We start from the raw sequence: 15,870 nt of genomic DNA on the forward strand, positions 1-15,870 counted from the left end.
CCATCCTGTTTACAGTACAGACGCCTTTCCCTTTTTGGGATGGAGGTGAGGGGACACTTACGGTGTGTTGATTACCAAGCGGTCCCACTGCCCCTTGATGTCATCTTCAGATGGCTGTTCAGTGATATACAGGCCATCGAACTCCAGCTTCCTGGCAATTTCTTTTTCTCTTTTGAACACCACCAAAGGGACCTACGAGTGGGAAGACACTGCTTACTCAATGCAGGCTTTCTAATTCAAGCACCCTCTCCCAAGCATTTCTCGCAAATTAACCTTTCCCATTTGAGGGGGCAGTAATCTCTTATTTTTGAAGTTTATTGTTTTTAGTAATCTCTACACCCAACCTGGGGCTCAAACTCACAACTCTGAGATCAAGAGTCTCATGCTCTACCAACTGAGCCAGCCAGGCAGCCTGGGGGCAGTAATCTCTTTGTAGTAGGATTCTCAGGGTGCCTAGTTGTGGGTCCAAAGTCAAATCTCTTCTCACTCCTTTGGCTAATATGTTTCCTTCTCCAAAAATCTGGAGCCACCCTCATCTTGGGCCACCCTTTAAGGTTTGGGTTAAATAGCTTGTAGTAATACAAACTGGACTCCTTGACCCATCCTGGGGAGAAGGCCATATTTAGACCAGTCTCTGGGCCAAATGAGTTAGGTACCCTAGGACTCCTAGGCTGGAGTTGAAACATGACTTAGAAAGAAAATGAACTATTCTAGAATGGATTGCTCAGCCACAGAATACCATGGAATGTTCCAGCCCCCTTCAATGGCTAGGGTCATATTGATTTCATGGCGCTGACGTTTGGTTGATGAAACATGGGGGTTTGCTAGCAGGGATGAGAGGATTCACTGGGCTGTTATTGAAGTTTTCTTCCTGAGAGGAACACAGTTATTGGTTTCCTATTACCATTCCCCATTCTCTTACATTTGGAACTTTGATTTTAGCCTAGAGATGGTGGCATGGCTATGGTGGCCTACCACAGAAAAAAGTAGAAAAGGAGGGGAAACTTGCTTCAACCATCAACAGACATACAATAATTCAAATAAGGGACAGAGTTAGTGAGGTCAGAGGGTGCTACTGAAATCCTAGGAAATGAGAATTCAGAATAGCCAGGGCTCCTATAGCCAGGAAAGCTTAATGCAGACAGAGCCAAGGCTTCTCATTCAGCTGGAAAGCCACTGGTTACTTGGCAACATCCCTCAGGCTTTGGTCTCCAAACGGGTTCTTCCAATAACTCTTTCTCAAAGCTCACGTTATCTATAAATACCCATGCTATTCCTTTATTTCCAAGGGAAAAAAAAGACAAAATTTAGATAGTGATTTGTAAAGAGTTGCTTCTTGCCCTTTTTATCTTTAACATGACAAAACAACACCAAGAAAAAAGACTAATGACAGGAAGGTGGCAAAGGCTAATAATAGGCATTGCACCCTGTGAGGAACTGATGATCGCTTGCTAGTTAATGGATGATGTGGGAGGGAAAGCAAAGATAAAGCTACTCTGACTAATACCTGCTATATTGTGAAATGACTCTGAATAGTCATCATCATCATAATCATAATCATAATACTATGAAGTTTTAGAGCAGTACTCATCTCTGGAGTTTGAAGCATTCCCCCCTTCAGTCTTCTAAGGATTTGTATATCCTTGTAAGTAGGACTTCCACATCTTTATTCCCTAGATAGTGTTTACCTTGTGTTTTCTCTAGGTCACTGGTATATCTGCACTGAATCCAACAAGCTGAGCCCTAGGATGGTAAACTAAGGTAAACCACTAACACTCTAGTGGTTACTATGTTTGTGTTCTGGGTCCCTCTATACATTTTAGTTCATTTAATACTCCCAGCTACTTTTAGGGGTTGTGCTATTATTATTAACACTCATATGTACAGAGGAGGAGATAGGAATGGTGAGCTTAAGTGGCAGAACTGTAAGTCCCACCCAGGCAGCCTCCAGAATGTGTGCTCTCATCATTACAAAAGAGTCCTTAGCGTGGATTAGAGCAAGTGGTCTCCCCACCGGGGTAGCTAGACTTCCCACATGATACTACAGTTCCTGGGGATGAAGAGAGGGCCACAAAGATAGGAATATATGTTTGGGACTCTTCCCAGGAGAAGATGGCTTAGTGTATGGCCAAGGAGCCTTCCTACTTACGAAACAAAATGTAATGAGAAAAAAGATGTGGTATAGTAGCAGCAGAACCAGACTTAGAAAGCCAAAAATACTATGATTCACATGAATATATAAAGAATCATATAACTATAGTAGTGTCTGAAGATGGCTCCCGTGAACTATGTCTCCTTGTATTCACGCCCTTGTGTGGCTCCCCCTCATCTCCTGTGCAGCCATGAATCTGGGCTGACCCTGTGACTTTCTGTAAGCACCAGAAGGCAGTAAAGTGACACTGTGACAGTTCTAGGCCTAAGCTTTAAAAAGGCTAGCAGCTTCCATTACTGTGCTCTTTTTGGAAAACGCCAAGCCGTCATATGCAAGAAGTCCAGCTACCTTGCCAGAAAGAGCATACAGAGAGGCCAAACGGAAGGGGGAATGCTCTGAGTCTATACGGAGAGAGAGGTCCAGCTGCCCCAGCTGAGCCCAGCCTTCCAGCTGTTCCCTTGACAACACTCCAGGTGTGAGAGTGTGCCATCATGGACAGTCCAGACCAGCTGAGCTGACAGATAGTTGCTGACACAGCTGCCTTCACACAGAGCAGAGGGATTGCTCAAATGTGCCCAGCCAAGTCACAGAATCTTAAAAAGTGATTGTTATTTTAAATGACTAAGGTCTCGGGAGGATTGGTTACACAGCCCTACATAGCTGAGACAGTAATCCATCAGTAAGTTTACTTCCGACATCTGAAGTAGTTAAAAACCAATAGATTTTGAAAGGTGAAAAGCATTTTTATAAAATTCCAACATAAGTTCCAAGATCAGAAGCGGCTCTCATTACTAGCTGCATGTGTGACTTAGCATGATGACTCTAATCCTATGAAATTCAACAGGAAGTATCTGAAAAGGGACTCCCGGAGTAAGGCTTCTTACAGTAGGGTGTGAATACAGATCACCCAGGAGGGCATGTTGAGTCGTAGCTTCTGAGGTAAAAGGCCAGGGGTGGGGCAAGATTCTGCAGTTCTAACCAGCTCCCCGGTGATGACACTGCCACCACTCTCTGAGCCTCAGGCTACAAGCAAAGTCCTGGAGAATAAAGGGCTCGCTGGGTTCAAAATGATGCATCTTCCCCAAGGAGTCAGATTAGATTCAGAGTAGCCAGCAACTCACCTTCAGGCAGTAATAGCCCACCACACAGACCAAAGAGATGATGGTGTGGATAATGGCCAAGGCCCGCAGTGCTGGTGCCATATACCCAGTGCTCTCCTGTAGGACAAAGAACACCATCGCTTCTTCCTCTTCCTCATCATTAAAGGAATTCCACAGGTTTGCAACGTCCTCTGTCTCTTCTTCTAAAGGCTCTTCAGTGACCTGGCCCAAGACACACACTTTCTTACCAACATCAGAAAGTACCTCTGCCAGTGGGCTCTCCCCCCATTTTTTCAGACTGCTACCATATGCTATACACATGGTAGTAATGCAGCATTATTTGCTGAGGGAATGAGGTTTTAGGTAACTTATTCCTAGGAATCTCCAATGTCTATCATAACTACAAAGAAAATTTCCGACAGACAAATACTATCTCTTGAAAAACAAAAAAAGTTACGAGAGCTGGGGTGCCTGGGTGGCTCAGTCGGTTAAATGCCCGACTCTTGATCTCAGCTCAGGTCTTGATCTCAGGGTGGTGAGTTCAAGCCCCGCATTGGGCTCCGTGCCCAGCGCGGAACCTACTTTAAAAAGGAAGAGGAGAGCTTTACTACATGTGCTATGATCCCTATACCACAGGAGGTAATTTCTGAAATGCCGTGGCCTGGGAGGAGGCGAAGACACGAACGTGCACACGCACAACTGCGTGCGCGTGTGCTCGCACATAGTCGACATTTTTTTCATTCCTTTTTTAGATGCCTTTGACATGCATGCCTTCAACTGCCATTCTTACACAGATGGCTTCCAAATGTACACCTGTGAGGCTTTCCACCTGCATTTCCATTGCCTGCTGGCTACCTTCCCCTGGATGACTGTCTGCAGTCACTTCAACCTCAGTATGTTTAAAGCCAAGCTTTGCTACACGCCCCTCTACAGACTTCCATTTTTCCTCCACAGGCAAAGTGCCGGACTATAGGCAAAGGAAAGCCATTATTAGTTCAATCTAGTGGCAGGTTGATGTAGATTAAAGCAAGGTTTATACAAATCAGATTGATGGTTTTAGATAAGGAGGGAGAGAGGCAAAAGTTAGAATAGCCAGTTAAAGGCTGTGTCAGGAATTCAGGACCTAGCATTCATTTATTCATTCCACTAACATTTATTATGTGCCTATGGTCTATAAGACCCACTTAGCAATGTTCAAAATCTTTATTTATCCTGATTAGTCCCTTTTCCCATATCCCCAAACCAACTACTGTTAATTCTTCCTTCATAATAGTTCTAACATATGGACCAATTATAATGGCTTTCTGTTACCTTATCCTTTAAGGAAAAAAACTTGTATTTACTATTCATTTTGAAATGCATTATAGTGCCTAATACAGGGTCTAGAATATAGTAGGCACCCAACAAATATTTGGAGAATTTATTAAGTAATGACTAGAACAAGCCTAAACTATGGAGATGACGCCCTAACTGGCCTTCCTTGCAAGCAGTGTCTCCATTCTTCCAAATGTTAAAGACCATATCCTTTTTGGAAGCCAGTGACTTAGAGATTTCCTTAGATATTAGAATTTCTGCTCTAGTTAAGGGCATAAGTTCTATTCTGATTTTTAAAAAGTATATAGTATAGTGAGGAAATAACCCCTAAATGCAGTATCACCTTGTAAAAGAGCAGGATGAAGTTGATAGCGAAGGCTACAAACAGAGCGAGGAACCTCAGGTTGTAGAAATTCCTGGCCAGGTAATGCTGAAAAGGAAAGGACAGGCAGAAGTAGAAGAGTTCTGGAAGGGAAAGAGACCTTCCTTCCCTCCAACAGGAGACCTTTTCTGGTTAGAAATTTACACGGGACTGGCCCTACTCCTTGGTAACCATTGTACTAAGACAGTGCTGGACTTCTTATGACTTATTTGGGGAGAAACAGGAGCCATTGATTTAGAAAAGTGGCTCAGAATAATGCTAAAAGGAACTCTGCCCTGGTTTACCCCTCAGGGAATCAAAAGCCTAAACAGGTCACTAGCAGAGGACCAAAATGCTGCTGTTAGGGTGCGTGAGTGCATGCGCACTCTATGCAGACGGTAAGTCTATTTAGAAATGAGTTTTCTATGCCCACAGAAGAGCCTTGCAGCTCCCACCCTGGATGTAGCCAGTCTGTGGCCTAAAGTCTTTGTCCCCTTGCAAGTCACCGCCTCTCCCTCTCCCTCTGCCTCTCCCCCTCAAGGTAACATTCCCATTGCCATCTTCCCTAGAAAAATCAGCACTTGGGGGCACCTGGGTGGCTCAGTCAGTTGAGCTTCTGACTTCGGCTCAGGTCATGATCTCACGGTCTGTGAGTTCAAGCCCTGCGTCGGGCTCTGTGCTGACAGCTCGGAGCCTGGAGCCTGCTTCAGATTCTGTGTCTCCCTCTCTGACCCTCCCCCATTCATGCTCTGTCTCTGCCTTAAAAACAAATAAAAATTAAAAAAAAAGAAAACAAAAAAAGAAAAATCAGCACTTGAGGACTGGAATGATAGCAGTTTGGGAAAAGCTCTCAGTCTCTCTGTGTAGGAGGCTCTCACCAATGGTGTTGGGGAAGGTGTTGTCCTGACCATCAGCAGCTGCACCTCAGTGGGCAGTTTGTCAGAGAAAGGACATTACAAGCTATGCTGAGGGCTGATTGCAGGTGGAACAACAAAGCTTCCAAGGAGTAACAGGAGAACCTAACATAAGAATATTCTTTCTGCATCCCAAATGGTCTGGCCGCTTCTGAGCTCTGGACTATGACAGGCTAAGTGAGCACATAACACACGAGAGCTCACTGGCAGAGAGCACAGGGCATCCAGTGCTGGGTAGAGGGGCTGGAGCACTTGGCTTTCCCCAGGCTAGCCTCTTTTCCTTTTCCTCCAACACAAAAGGAAACAACAGACGAATGAGAGAAGAAAAGGAATGAGAAAGACAAGGAAGCATAACGAAGCAAACAGGGAAACAGAATCAGTGACCACTCGTCTGAGGTCTGCACCGGGAGCACGGCCAGGCTAGAGTGCTTACCAGTAACTTGGTCTGATAGATTTCCAGCCCTTTGAAGAAATTAGCCATGAAGGCTTCAGGCTTCTCAACTTTCTGGCCCCGTCGCCGCTTCTTCTTCTTTGTCACTTCTGCCCACAGGGCGTCAGCTTGCTCTTCCTCCTTGGCTGTACCCTCCTTCTCCCCATCTTCCATGCTGTACGAACAAGAAGCCCACTCAGCACAGAAGGGCAGCAGGGGGCCTGGCCCAGATAGGGAGACTACATTAAAAAGAAATCTTGTAATTACTCCTTGAGGGTGGGAACCTCAGGTCGGTATCATTCCACAGTGCCTGGATGTCAACTTTGCATTTAACGAGCTGTGCCCACTTGGATGAGTCACAATCATGGGCATGTGTCAGTTGTAAATATGTTTGTAGTCTTCTTAAATTCAGCTAAACACTTTTTTTTAACCTTCAGAAAAGTTGTCTTTAAAATTTTTTTAAATGTTTATTTTTGAGAGAGAGACAGAGCACGCATAGAGGAGGAGCAGAGAGAAAGAGAGAGACACAGAATCCGAAGCAGGCTCCAGGCTCTGAACTGTCAGCACAGAGCCTGATGCCGGGCTTGAACTCACGAACCACAAGATTATGACCTGAGCTGATGTCGGACGTTTAACCGACTGAGCCACCCAGGTGCCCCGAGTCCTTTACTTTCTTAGACTGCTGGAATTAGTAATAGTACCTTTCTTCTAAGCTTGTGGTAGGAATTAAGCGAGATGCTGTGTAAGAGATCTTAGCACAGACCCTGGCATGTAATATGTATTCAGTATCTTAGCACCACCATCAGCATTATACAAAGTTGCTAAGTGTGGGTATTCAATAATTTGTTTGGCGCGATGGTGAAATCCTGGTCTATTGGTGCAATCACAAAGTTAACAAGACCAACAGAATGTGTTTCTTGTATAGCGGGGGTAAAAAGAAGTATGTCCAGGACTTGTACAGTATGTGTTTCCTGCATTAAGGGAAATTAAGTTTTCTACCTACCATTGCAACAGAACAGTAGGTGCTATATCAAGAGCTATGTGCTGTAGCACCTCAAGTAGACGAAGCTACCAAGAACTTACTCTGTCTTCTCAGGCTCCACTTTTCCTTCTGCTTCATGTGATGCTTTCATTTCTGCTGCCTAGACAAAAATAACAGTCAGGTAAGTTTTCCTCAAGTTAAAGAGATCATGGTAATGAGCCATATATGGCATTGGCCATTTTCATCTCCTTGGTCACAAGTCCTCATGGCTTTCTCTCTTCAGAATGTCTCTGCTCTTCTCAGGATCACGGGACATAAGTGTCCTGCTACGCATCAAGCTACTCTGGAGAAATGCCAACACAAAGATTTCAAACTTAACAACTCAGTCGTCCTTATTGTTCAACTCAGAGAGAAAACCTGTGTTAGGACCCCATGGCCCTGGTCCTACTGCCCCACGTGGTCAGGGTGAGATGGGACACAGATCACACCAGGTCCAATCCAGAACCTGCTTCCACCAGGTTCCTGCCTTGTCTTCAAGCCTCTTAACCACCACAATCCCTCTGAATGGTGACCATTGCACTTAGAATAAAATTTCAGCTCCTCACTGAGGCCTGCAAGGTCTATGTGATCACGGCCTTTCTCTCCATCCTTGTCTTGTACCCACTTGACTTGTTTACTACACCCAAGCACCCGGACCTCCTTGTCTTTCCTGGTACATTCCAAATCCTTCCCTGCACCAAGGCCTTTACACAAGCCATATCCTCTGCCTGAAGTATGACTACCCTCGTCTTTCCTGTGCCTGTCACCCTTCAGGACTTGGTTCAGATGATGTATTTTCAGAAGTCCCTTGGCCATCCTATTCATACCAGGGCCCACATTCACTTTGTAACACATGACTTTGTTCCTATCTTTCAGCATGTGTCACAAGCAATAATTATTTTATCGATTTGTTGTCTTCTTCCACTAGAAGTTAAGCTGTTTTAAAGCAAAAATTTTGGGGGCGCCTGGGTGGCTCAGTTGGTTAAACGTCCGACTTCAGCTCAGGTCATGATCTCGCAAGTCTGTGAGTTCAAGCCCCGCAGTGGGCTCTGGGCTGACAGCTCAGAGCCTGGAGCCTGTTTCGGATTCTGTGTCTCCCTCTCTCTCTGACCCTCCCCTGTTCATGCTCTGACTCTCTCTGTCTCAAAAATAAATAAATGTTAAAAAAAATTTAAAAAATGTTTTAAAGCAAAAATTTTGTCTCTCTTGTTAACCAATGGATACCCATACACTAAGAATACAGCCTGGCATGTAGTAAGCCAAGAATGAATTTCTATTATGTATCAAACTCTGTCTGGGGCCTGGGGCTACATCAGGGACCAAAACACAGTAAGTAATTTTGCACCAAGGCCTATGGCTCTGATGCTTCCATCCCTGACTCTCCAAAATTAGGTGCGAGTTTTCCCCTATACATTTTCTTTACCTGGCACTCCTCCTTGCTAACATTTTTCATGCTTGTACTGACTTCCACAATGTCCTTTTTTCCCCACTAAATCATAGGGATGATGCGCTTCTCATTCACCATTGTATCCTCAGAGTCCAAAACAGTGAGAAGCACATACTAACTATTTAATAAATACTAACGAAATGAATGAATAAATGTTGTCTTTGGGCTCTGATGTCTTTGTACTTCTCTCCACATTGTTTTTAGGGCCAGAACGGTGCTGTGAGTTGGATGCTGCAGTGGAGGGGAACACCCAGAACCTTCCATGACCAAGGGGACTCTGAATTACTGTTATTCCCTTAATCTAGTCAAGTGATCAAAGTCCAAATTGGATAGTGGGTACATCTCAAAAATAAAAATGATGCTAAATCATATGATATCATTTGGACCTTTTGGGACACTGCAGAAGTATTGTCTCAAAAGAAAGGTCTCTCCTTATGCTTTGTAGGTTTCTCCCACTATCTGAAAGTTTGCTTTATACTTCACTTTTCTGAAAGACCTCCATCAGTACCTGTTGATGCTAAGTGAAAGAAATCCAGAAAGGATTTTTGCTTTTATGAAATGATAAACTTTTCTTTGCTTTATGCCATTTCTGCTTACAAAAGGTTTTTACAGGAACGCTCTGATTTGGATAGTGAAGGAAACCTACACCTGGTTTTCTATGCTTTCGGTTCACTGAAGAAACCTGTATGCCATGAGAACTAACCTTCTAACAAAGATGTGGAAGGCCAGCAGCTGTGAACTCTACAATGTCAGCTGAAGACCACTCAGCAGCAAGACCCTGAGACAACCATCTGAGTCTTGCTTTCCCCAGACCTGGAAACTGCAAGATCAGGATATGGGAGAGCTGGTATCTGCACGGTTTTCCTGGGGAATTGGTATCAGAGCTGATTGCAAGTCTATTTCTGGGCGTAAGTAAAGAGGACAGAACAACTTATGCTTACCTGTGCTCTCCTTTTCTTCTGTACGGTACTCTCTAGTGTAGGGGGTTCATCCTTGCCAATAATCTCAGAGAGATCACCCAAACCCACTTCAGGCCCATGCTTTAAGCCACCTTCTTTCTTTGAGCGGAATCCAAAGAGATCTGACATGATATCTGCATCTCCTTTCTCACCCTTGACGAAGTGGACTAGTTCTGGTGTAGTACCTGGCTCAGTCACCTCTGCCCGCTCAGCCTCCATGGCATCGTCATGGATACCAAACTGGGTTGGGTCAGGCATGTCACCCAGGATCTTGGTCACTCTGATGTTCTTTGCCCCTTCCACTAGGCCCCCTCCAAACACTGTGTTCCAGAGGATCTGAAAGATTCCTCCCAATATGGTGAAGAACAACTGGAATAGCCCCACAAATAACATCCAGAAGAAAGAGAAGAACACCTTCACCAGCTCCTTCACGGTCATCTTCTTCACCTTCCTGTACTGCTTCCTCAAGTTCTTCAGGGTTGCCTTCTTCAGGAAGTTGGCAACGTTTTTCTTCACTGAGGCACAGGCCATGGCAAATGCAGAGGCAGACTCAAAAGACTTGTCATCCTCCTCTTCCCCCTCAATTTCTAACGTGTAAGAAGAATCTTCATCTTCCTCCTCCTCTTCTGGCCTTTCGGCTGAGTCAGATTCAGAGATCTGAGACGCTAACTGCATTTCAAAGATGGTATCCTCACAGAAGTTCACAAACAGTTCCATTTTTTCTTGCTCTCCACCTTCGTTGACCACATCAAAGATGAACTGCCGCTTAGATTCCTTCACTTGGGGCTTCTCCCACTGGGTTCGACTGGATTCACTGATCTCAAAATAAACGCGCTCAATTTTCTTGGCCCCACCCATGATCTCAATACGTCCTAGGTAGGGTTCGAAGTAATTTAGTACACTTTCCGCTGGGTCCAATAGGCACTTAAGGCGAGAATCATTTGGCATGTGTTCGGAGAGATTTGTCAATAACACTGCCACGTTAAACCCTATGTCCTTGGCCGGCTCATGAAACCGGTCTACAAAATCAATGTAATTAAACATATCATTCTCATCAGCTTCTGCACATGAAAGGAGAAAGTCAATCTCTGACTGTGTGTACTGTTTTTGCCCTTCCATGGCCTTCTGGAATTCTTTTTTGGAGATAATCCCTTTACCATCTGGGTCATATTCTTTGAAGGTGTCTGAGCTGGTTAGGTCTTTAAGTTTCAAGAACATGTCAAAGAATTTCAAGATCATTTCTACATTGGTAGATGACTCTACCAGCGTGTCAACCATCTGCTTGCCAATAGTTCCATTTACCACATTCCCTGTGAGGCAGGTTCAAAAAGACATACAAATATATAAATAAACCCAAGTCATCACGTAACTGGTCAGGTAGCTACCTCTAGAAGAGTTGTATGTCCAATGAGTCGGCTCTTTTCTGACCACGATGGCTTAGAAATGGGTAGGACGGAGCAGCAAGCCATAAAGACTACGACTACACCACTAGGAGCCAAGGGGGAAGAAACAAAGGGAAGGAGGAGATGGCCACGCCAGTGCCTTTTATCTGGCCTGGGGCCTGGGAAGTGGTTTCATTATCAGATTATTGAGGACACATAGGGATAAGCGGTGCCCCCTTGTCCCCTTAGACCTAGGAGGGTGCCCAACTAGATGGCTGGCATACACACTGGCAGCCAGATGTACTGAAAAGCAATGGGGAGAGGGAGAGGATAGGGTGGAGCAAAGCTTGGAGGTTTTCCCCAGTTCATTCTGGCTTTCCTACTGGTATAAAATGAGTTGGTTTCAGGCTCTGTCCATCAGACCATGTGCCCTCACTCAGTTTCTTTGTTTCTGAAAATTTGGCTTTCTAACCAACGTCGTACGGCATCAATGAGCTGCCAGAAGGACAATCTGCGTGATTAGTATGGTTAGTGCTCAGACCAATTACAGTCGTGTGAATGCCTAGTTATACCAAACAGCCCAACCTTCCAGGAGGGACAGAAGCATCACCACCATGTCCTGAAGGAGATCCAAGAGTTCCTTCAGCAGCTCGATCTGATTGGAATCCTAGAACAGAAACAGGAGATACCCCTGAGCTATCTGATCCCTCAGCAAAGTATAGGGCAGTGAGCAAGAGCCTGCTCTGGAAAGGTGAGGTGAAGGTTGCGTCCATTGTGAACGTGGACGTCGTATCATCCACTGTTTGGAGCAATGGGGAGGCTCACTGCTGCAGGACTCATCCGATGGAGCTCTTCTAGTTTCCCTTTTATCAGCACAATGTGGCAGAGACACCACTTGTTGTCCAAAACTATGGAACAACCCAATCCACCGAAGAGGCATCAGTTATCTCTACGAGTGCATGTTGTTCTTTATACTGGCGAATTATCAGGTGAGCTTTTGGGGAATACTATTGCAGTCCAATTAAGGTGTCAAGGTTATAAACACCAAGTGGGTTCTCCTTTCTTTCTGGATTAATTTAGGGTCTCCTGATTCTAATTGGTGGTGATCTGGCTGCCACTGGTCCCTTAAAATGTTATATAATTGAGGCTATTCCTCTGGAGGGTTTTGATACTAGTCTGTTTGGTTTTCACTTCAGCATTGCAGACGGGGCATTGCCAAGTTATCCCTCTGTTTTCAACTCTATGTCACAGAAGGAAAATAATCCTTGGAAGATAGGAGGTGGGCAGTCTCAGGGTGAGATTAAAAAATGCATTCTGGGCCACACTTCTTGTACAGACTCTCTCTCTCTCACAAATACACAGTTCTTTGTCTAGTCTTTCAATCAGAAGGATTGCCCCCTCTTTGGTGTGGGTCATAGCCATACACAGAATATCACAGAAGTGTGGAATATTAAGAGCTGGAAGAGACCTCACATCATCTGTTCTAATTCCCAACATGTCATAGATGATGGAACCAAACACCAGGAAGGGGGAGTGACTTCCTGAAAGTCACCAGTGAGGAGGTTGCAGGGCCAGGCTCCCGTCTCCAGAGCCTCTGCACTGCACTGCCCTGGCTGGGCTGACAGGAGTGGACCTATTACTGCCAAATTAGCAGCGCTCCCAAGAGCTCTCTCCTCCCATTAAGGCCAGAGTCAAAAGGGGAAAAATGAAAGGGTTACATAGCACATTCCAGAAGAGAGGAGGCAGATGTGACAGCCTTGAAAATTTTAGATACACATTACTTAAATTAATGCTGCAAATGTTACTCTAATCAGCCTGAAACATATCCTGAAGTTCTCCCTCATGGGTTGCCATGGAGAGAGGTGATCGACAACCACATACACTACATTTATTTGTTCATAATAAATGCTCTGAGCGATTCTGATTCATCTTGCCAGAGAGATGGGGAGTGAGAAGGAAAGGCAGAGACGGTGGGGGGGTGGGGAGGGGAAGCCAAGGTAAGAAAGAAGGGATGTATGAATTACAGAGACATGCAGACATTTGACAGACCCAGACAGGGCTGATAGATTGTCATAAATTGACAAAACAGTGACGAGGAAGCATAAAGGATTAGCATCATAAAAAGCAAGTGTTGAGGCAATTATGAAAGGACAGTTTGGTGGGACACAAGGAAGGAAGCTGCATCCATGCAAAACCTGTCTGCCCCCCCCCCCCCCCCACTCCCCAGGCATTTCTTCCTGTCTCCCATTGAAGCCTCAGTTTTAAAAGTGAGATCTAATCTGCAAGCCTTTTCTAGCCATTTGATCAAGCAGCCACATCCACACGGGGGGCGGGGGGAATACCAAGGGGGTGGGGACTGATTTCTCATTTCACACCAATGACACAGCAGGGAAGGGCCACAGTACCTGAGAGAGTTTCATCTGCATGTTAGCAAATACGTGCAGGAAGCCGACCACTGCATCCCACAGCCTGCTGTGAGCCAGGCTCTGTTGGTTCCCAATGCAAGGGCCCTATGGAAAGGAGGGCATCCTTATTTCACTTAAATATTATGAGCCACTCTGCAACTTGCCCTAGTAAGCGCATATGACACCTGCTTCTATTAGCAGATAGCTCCTTCCAAAAGGCATCTATTTTGTGGGTCAGTATTTTCCCAAGGTATTCCTTTTTGCCCCCTATTGTGGGAACCTAGACCTACAAAACACCACTAGGAATTTCACAGTGCAGTGATTTCCAGATATTTTTGTGTTAGCTTCAGAATGTGTTCTTCAAATACAATACTACAACGAAGAACATGATTTAAGAGTTAAATGCTCTGGTTGATACAGGACTGAAAACCCGTCCTGCCCACCTCTCACCTACACCTTGGCCTAAGAGGGATTCTGAGGAACTTCAGGCTTCCACAATTTGAAAAGCAAGCCCTACTGTTTTCAGTCAAAGCTATACATAAAATGCATGATCACATAGCTATCAGGTAAAAAAAAATGTGGATAATATCGCTAATGTTCAACTGCCTTTAGGGTCTTCATATCGTTAACGTAAACTTTAGATGGAATATCATCTCTACCTTTTCTGAAAGCCAAACATAGAGGGATGACTTCATTCCCAGTTTGCATTTTCCGTTAATAACCTTTCCTCTTTTTACATTATTGAATCAACACTTAAAAAAATAAACTGTTTGGAATTCTTCCACATGGGAGATTTGTCTATTCTTTCTTATATATTTAGTCATTTATTCACATTAATATGGACTTCACATCTTCATCTTCTGCTTTGGGTTATCATCCAATACTACTTTATTTATTTTGTCACTCAAATTTGTCTAGTTTTGGCCACTGTGTCCCTTGGACATAACCCCATCTTTTTTTTTTTTTTTTTTTTTTTTGCATTTCCTTGCACTATAGGATTCTCCAGGCTCATCCAATGGATTTCTTGCCCCAGCACTTGGACCAGCCCTTTCTCCAAGAAGCCTGGTCCCTCTCACTGGAGAATGGTATTAGAAGCCATTAGAAACCAGCTAGTTGTGCTGGCTTCTACTGCGATGTCATTACTTTAAGGCCCTCTCAGCTGACAGAGCAGCAGGTATTTGTGTATACAAAATATATAGAAATGTTTCTATCTGCATTAGTATTAAGTTGAGCATGAACTTAGCATACTGATGTAGCCAACTCTAACGCATTTCCACTGGGGTCATCTAGCTGCTTCTCCTTGTGTATCTGTAACCTTCCATTCACCAGGGGGAAACTTTGCCTCTGCCATTTAATGACTGCTCACTTCCATTATATATGTAGAATGGGTACAGAATTATTAACACAAGAAAAACTTTAGCAACTAAAGTGTTCATGTACAGTTCCTTTTGCCTTTGGTCTTACAGTCTGTATTCATTTCCAAAGTTTCTTAGGTCAGTATCTTATTCCCCACCCCTTCAGGGAGATCATTTTTTACATTTTTTTATACACTTAGATTCTTCTGTCATTTTCTGCCTTCATTTCTCATTATTCACTCTTCCTTATAGTTTATTTTGTTTTTATCCTTTAACTCATCTCCAAATCACTCTTCAATAATAAATTTCCAAAAAGAACACATGTAGCATCTAAAGTTCTAGAAAAGCCTTGGCAGAATGTCCAGGGGAGAGGGCAGCACAAGAGATATTGCCTGCCTTCCTAAGTCATCTAAGCTTGTTGAAAAAATCATCGTTCGTGTGCATTTGGTGTCTGATCCGTAGAAGCCCCTAGATTATTTTTGGAACAAAACCAGCTGTTGTAAGGAACTTACATTCACCAAAAATAAGCTTTTTTTTTTCCCTTTTGGGTTAAGTGCTCCAAGGGAAATTCTGAAGATTAGAATGGGTTCCACAGAGAGCAAATCAAATGCCTGTCAAATCTGTTCAATGCCCTTCACAGGTATTTCACATTCTGTCACCCTTCAGATCAGTCACCTGCTTCTACCTTTCTCTCGCCATGTTCTTATAATCCTTGAGTAAAACAAGGCCTGATCTCTCCCTTAAAATATTCCAAGTTGATAGTTCTGTATGTAGTTTAATAAGCAAATATAATTGGAGTGTGCTGGTTGGCTCATGAGATGGTTTTTAAAATACATCTTGTGGGGCACCTGGATGGCTCAGTCAGTTAAGCGGCCGACTTCGGCTCAGGTCATGATCTCGCGGTCCGTGAGTTCAAGCCCCGTGTCGGGCTCTGTGCTGACTGCTCAGAGCCCAGAGCCTGTTTCAGATTCTGTGTCTCCCTCTCTCTCTGACCCTCCCCTGTTCATGCTCTGCCTCTCTCTGTCTCAAA

At 44.3% G+C, this 15,870-nt stretch overlaps 1 protein-coding gene across 1 annotated transcript in view; it reads right to left on the bottom strand.

The window, feature by feature from the left end:
* RYR3 (ryanodine receptor 3) overlaps nt 1–15,870 on the bottom strand; it is a 529,492-nt gene that overhangs the window by 17,915 nt on the left and 495,707 nt on the right. The window contains exons 87-94 of the mRNA XM_040492205.1: nt 13,486–13,590; nt 11,666–11,747; nt 9,681–11,008; nt 7,355–7,413; nt 6,275–6,446; nt 4,910–4,996; nt 3,274–3,474; nt 62–192 (exon numbers count right to left, since the gene is read on the bottom strand). Of these exons, the coding sequence (XP_040348139.1) occupies nt 62–192; nt 3,274–3,474; nt 4,910–4,996; nt 6,275–6,446; nt 7,355–7,413; nt 9,681–11,008; nt 11,666–11,747; nt 13,486–13,590 (2,165 nt within the window). The remainder of the gene's footprint in view (nt 1–61; nt 193–3,273; nt 3,475–4,909; nt 4,997–6,274; nt 6,447–7,354; nt 7,414–9,680; nt 11,009–11,665; nt 11,748–13,485; nt 13,591–15,870) is intronic.

Source organism: Herpailurus yagouaroundi, unplaced genomic scaffold (genome assembly GCF_014898765.1).
Source record: "Herpailurus yagouaroundi ecotype Mexico unplaced genomic scaffold, PumYag 184, whole genome shotgun sequence".
Taxonomy (NCBI): Eukaryota; Metazoa; Chordata; class Mammalia; order Carnivora; family Felidae; genus Herpailurus; species Herpailurus yagouaroundi.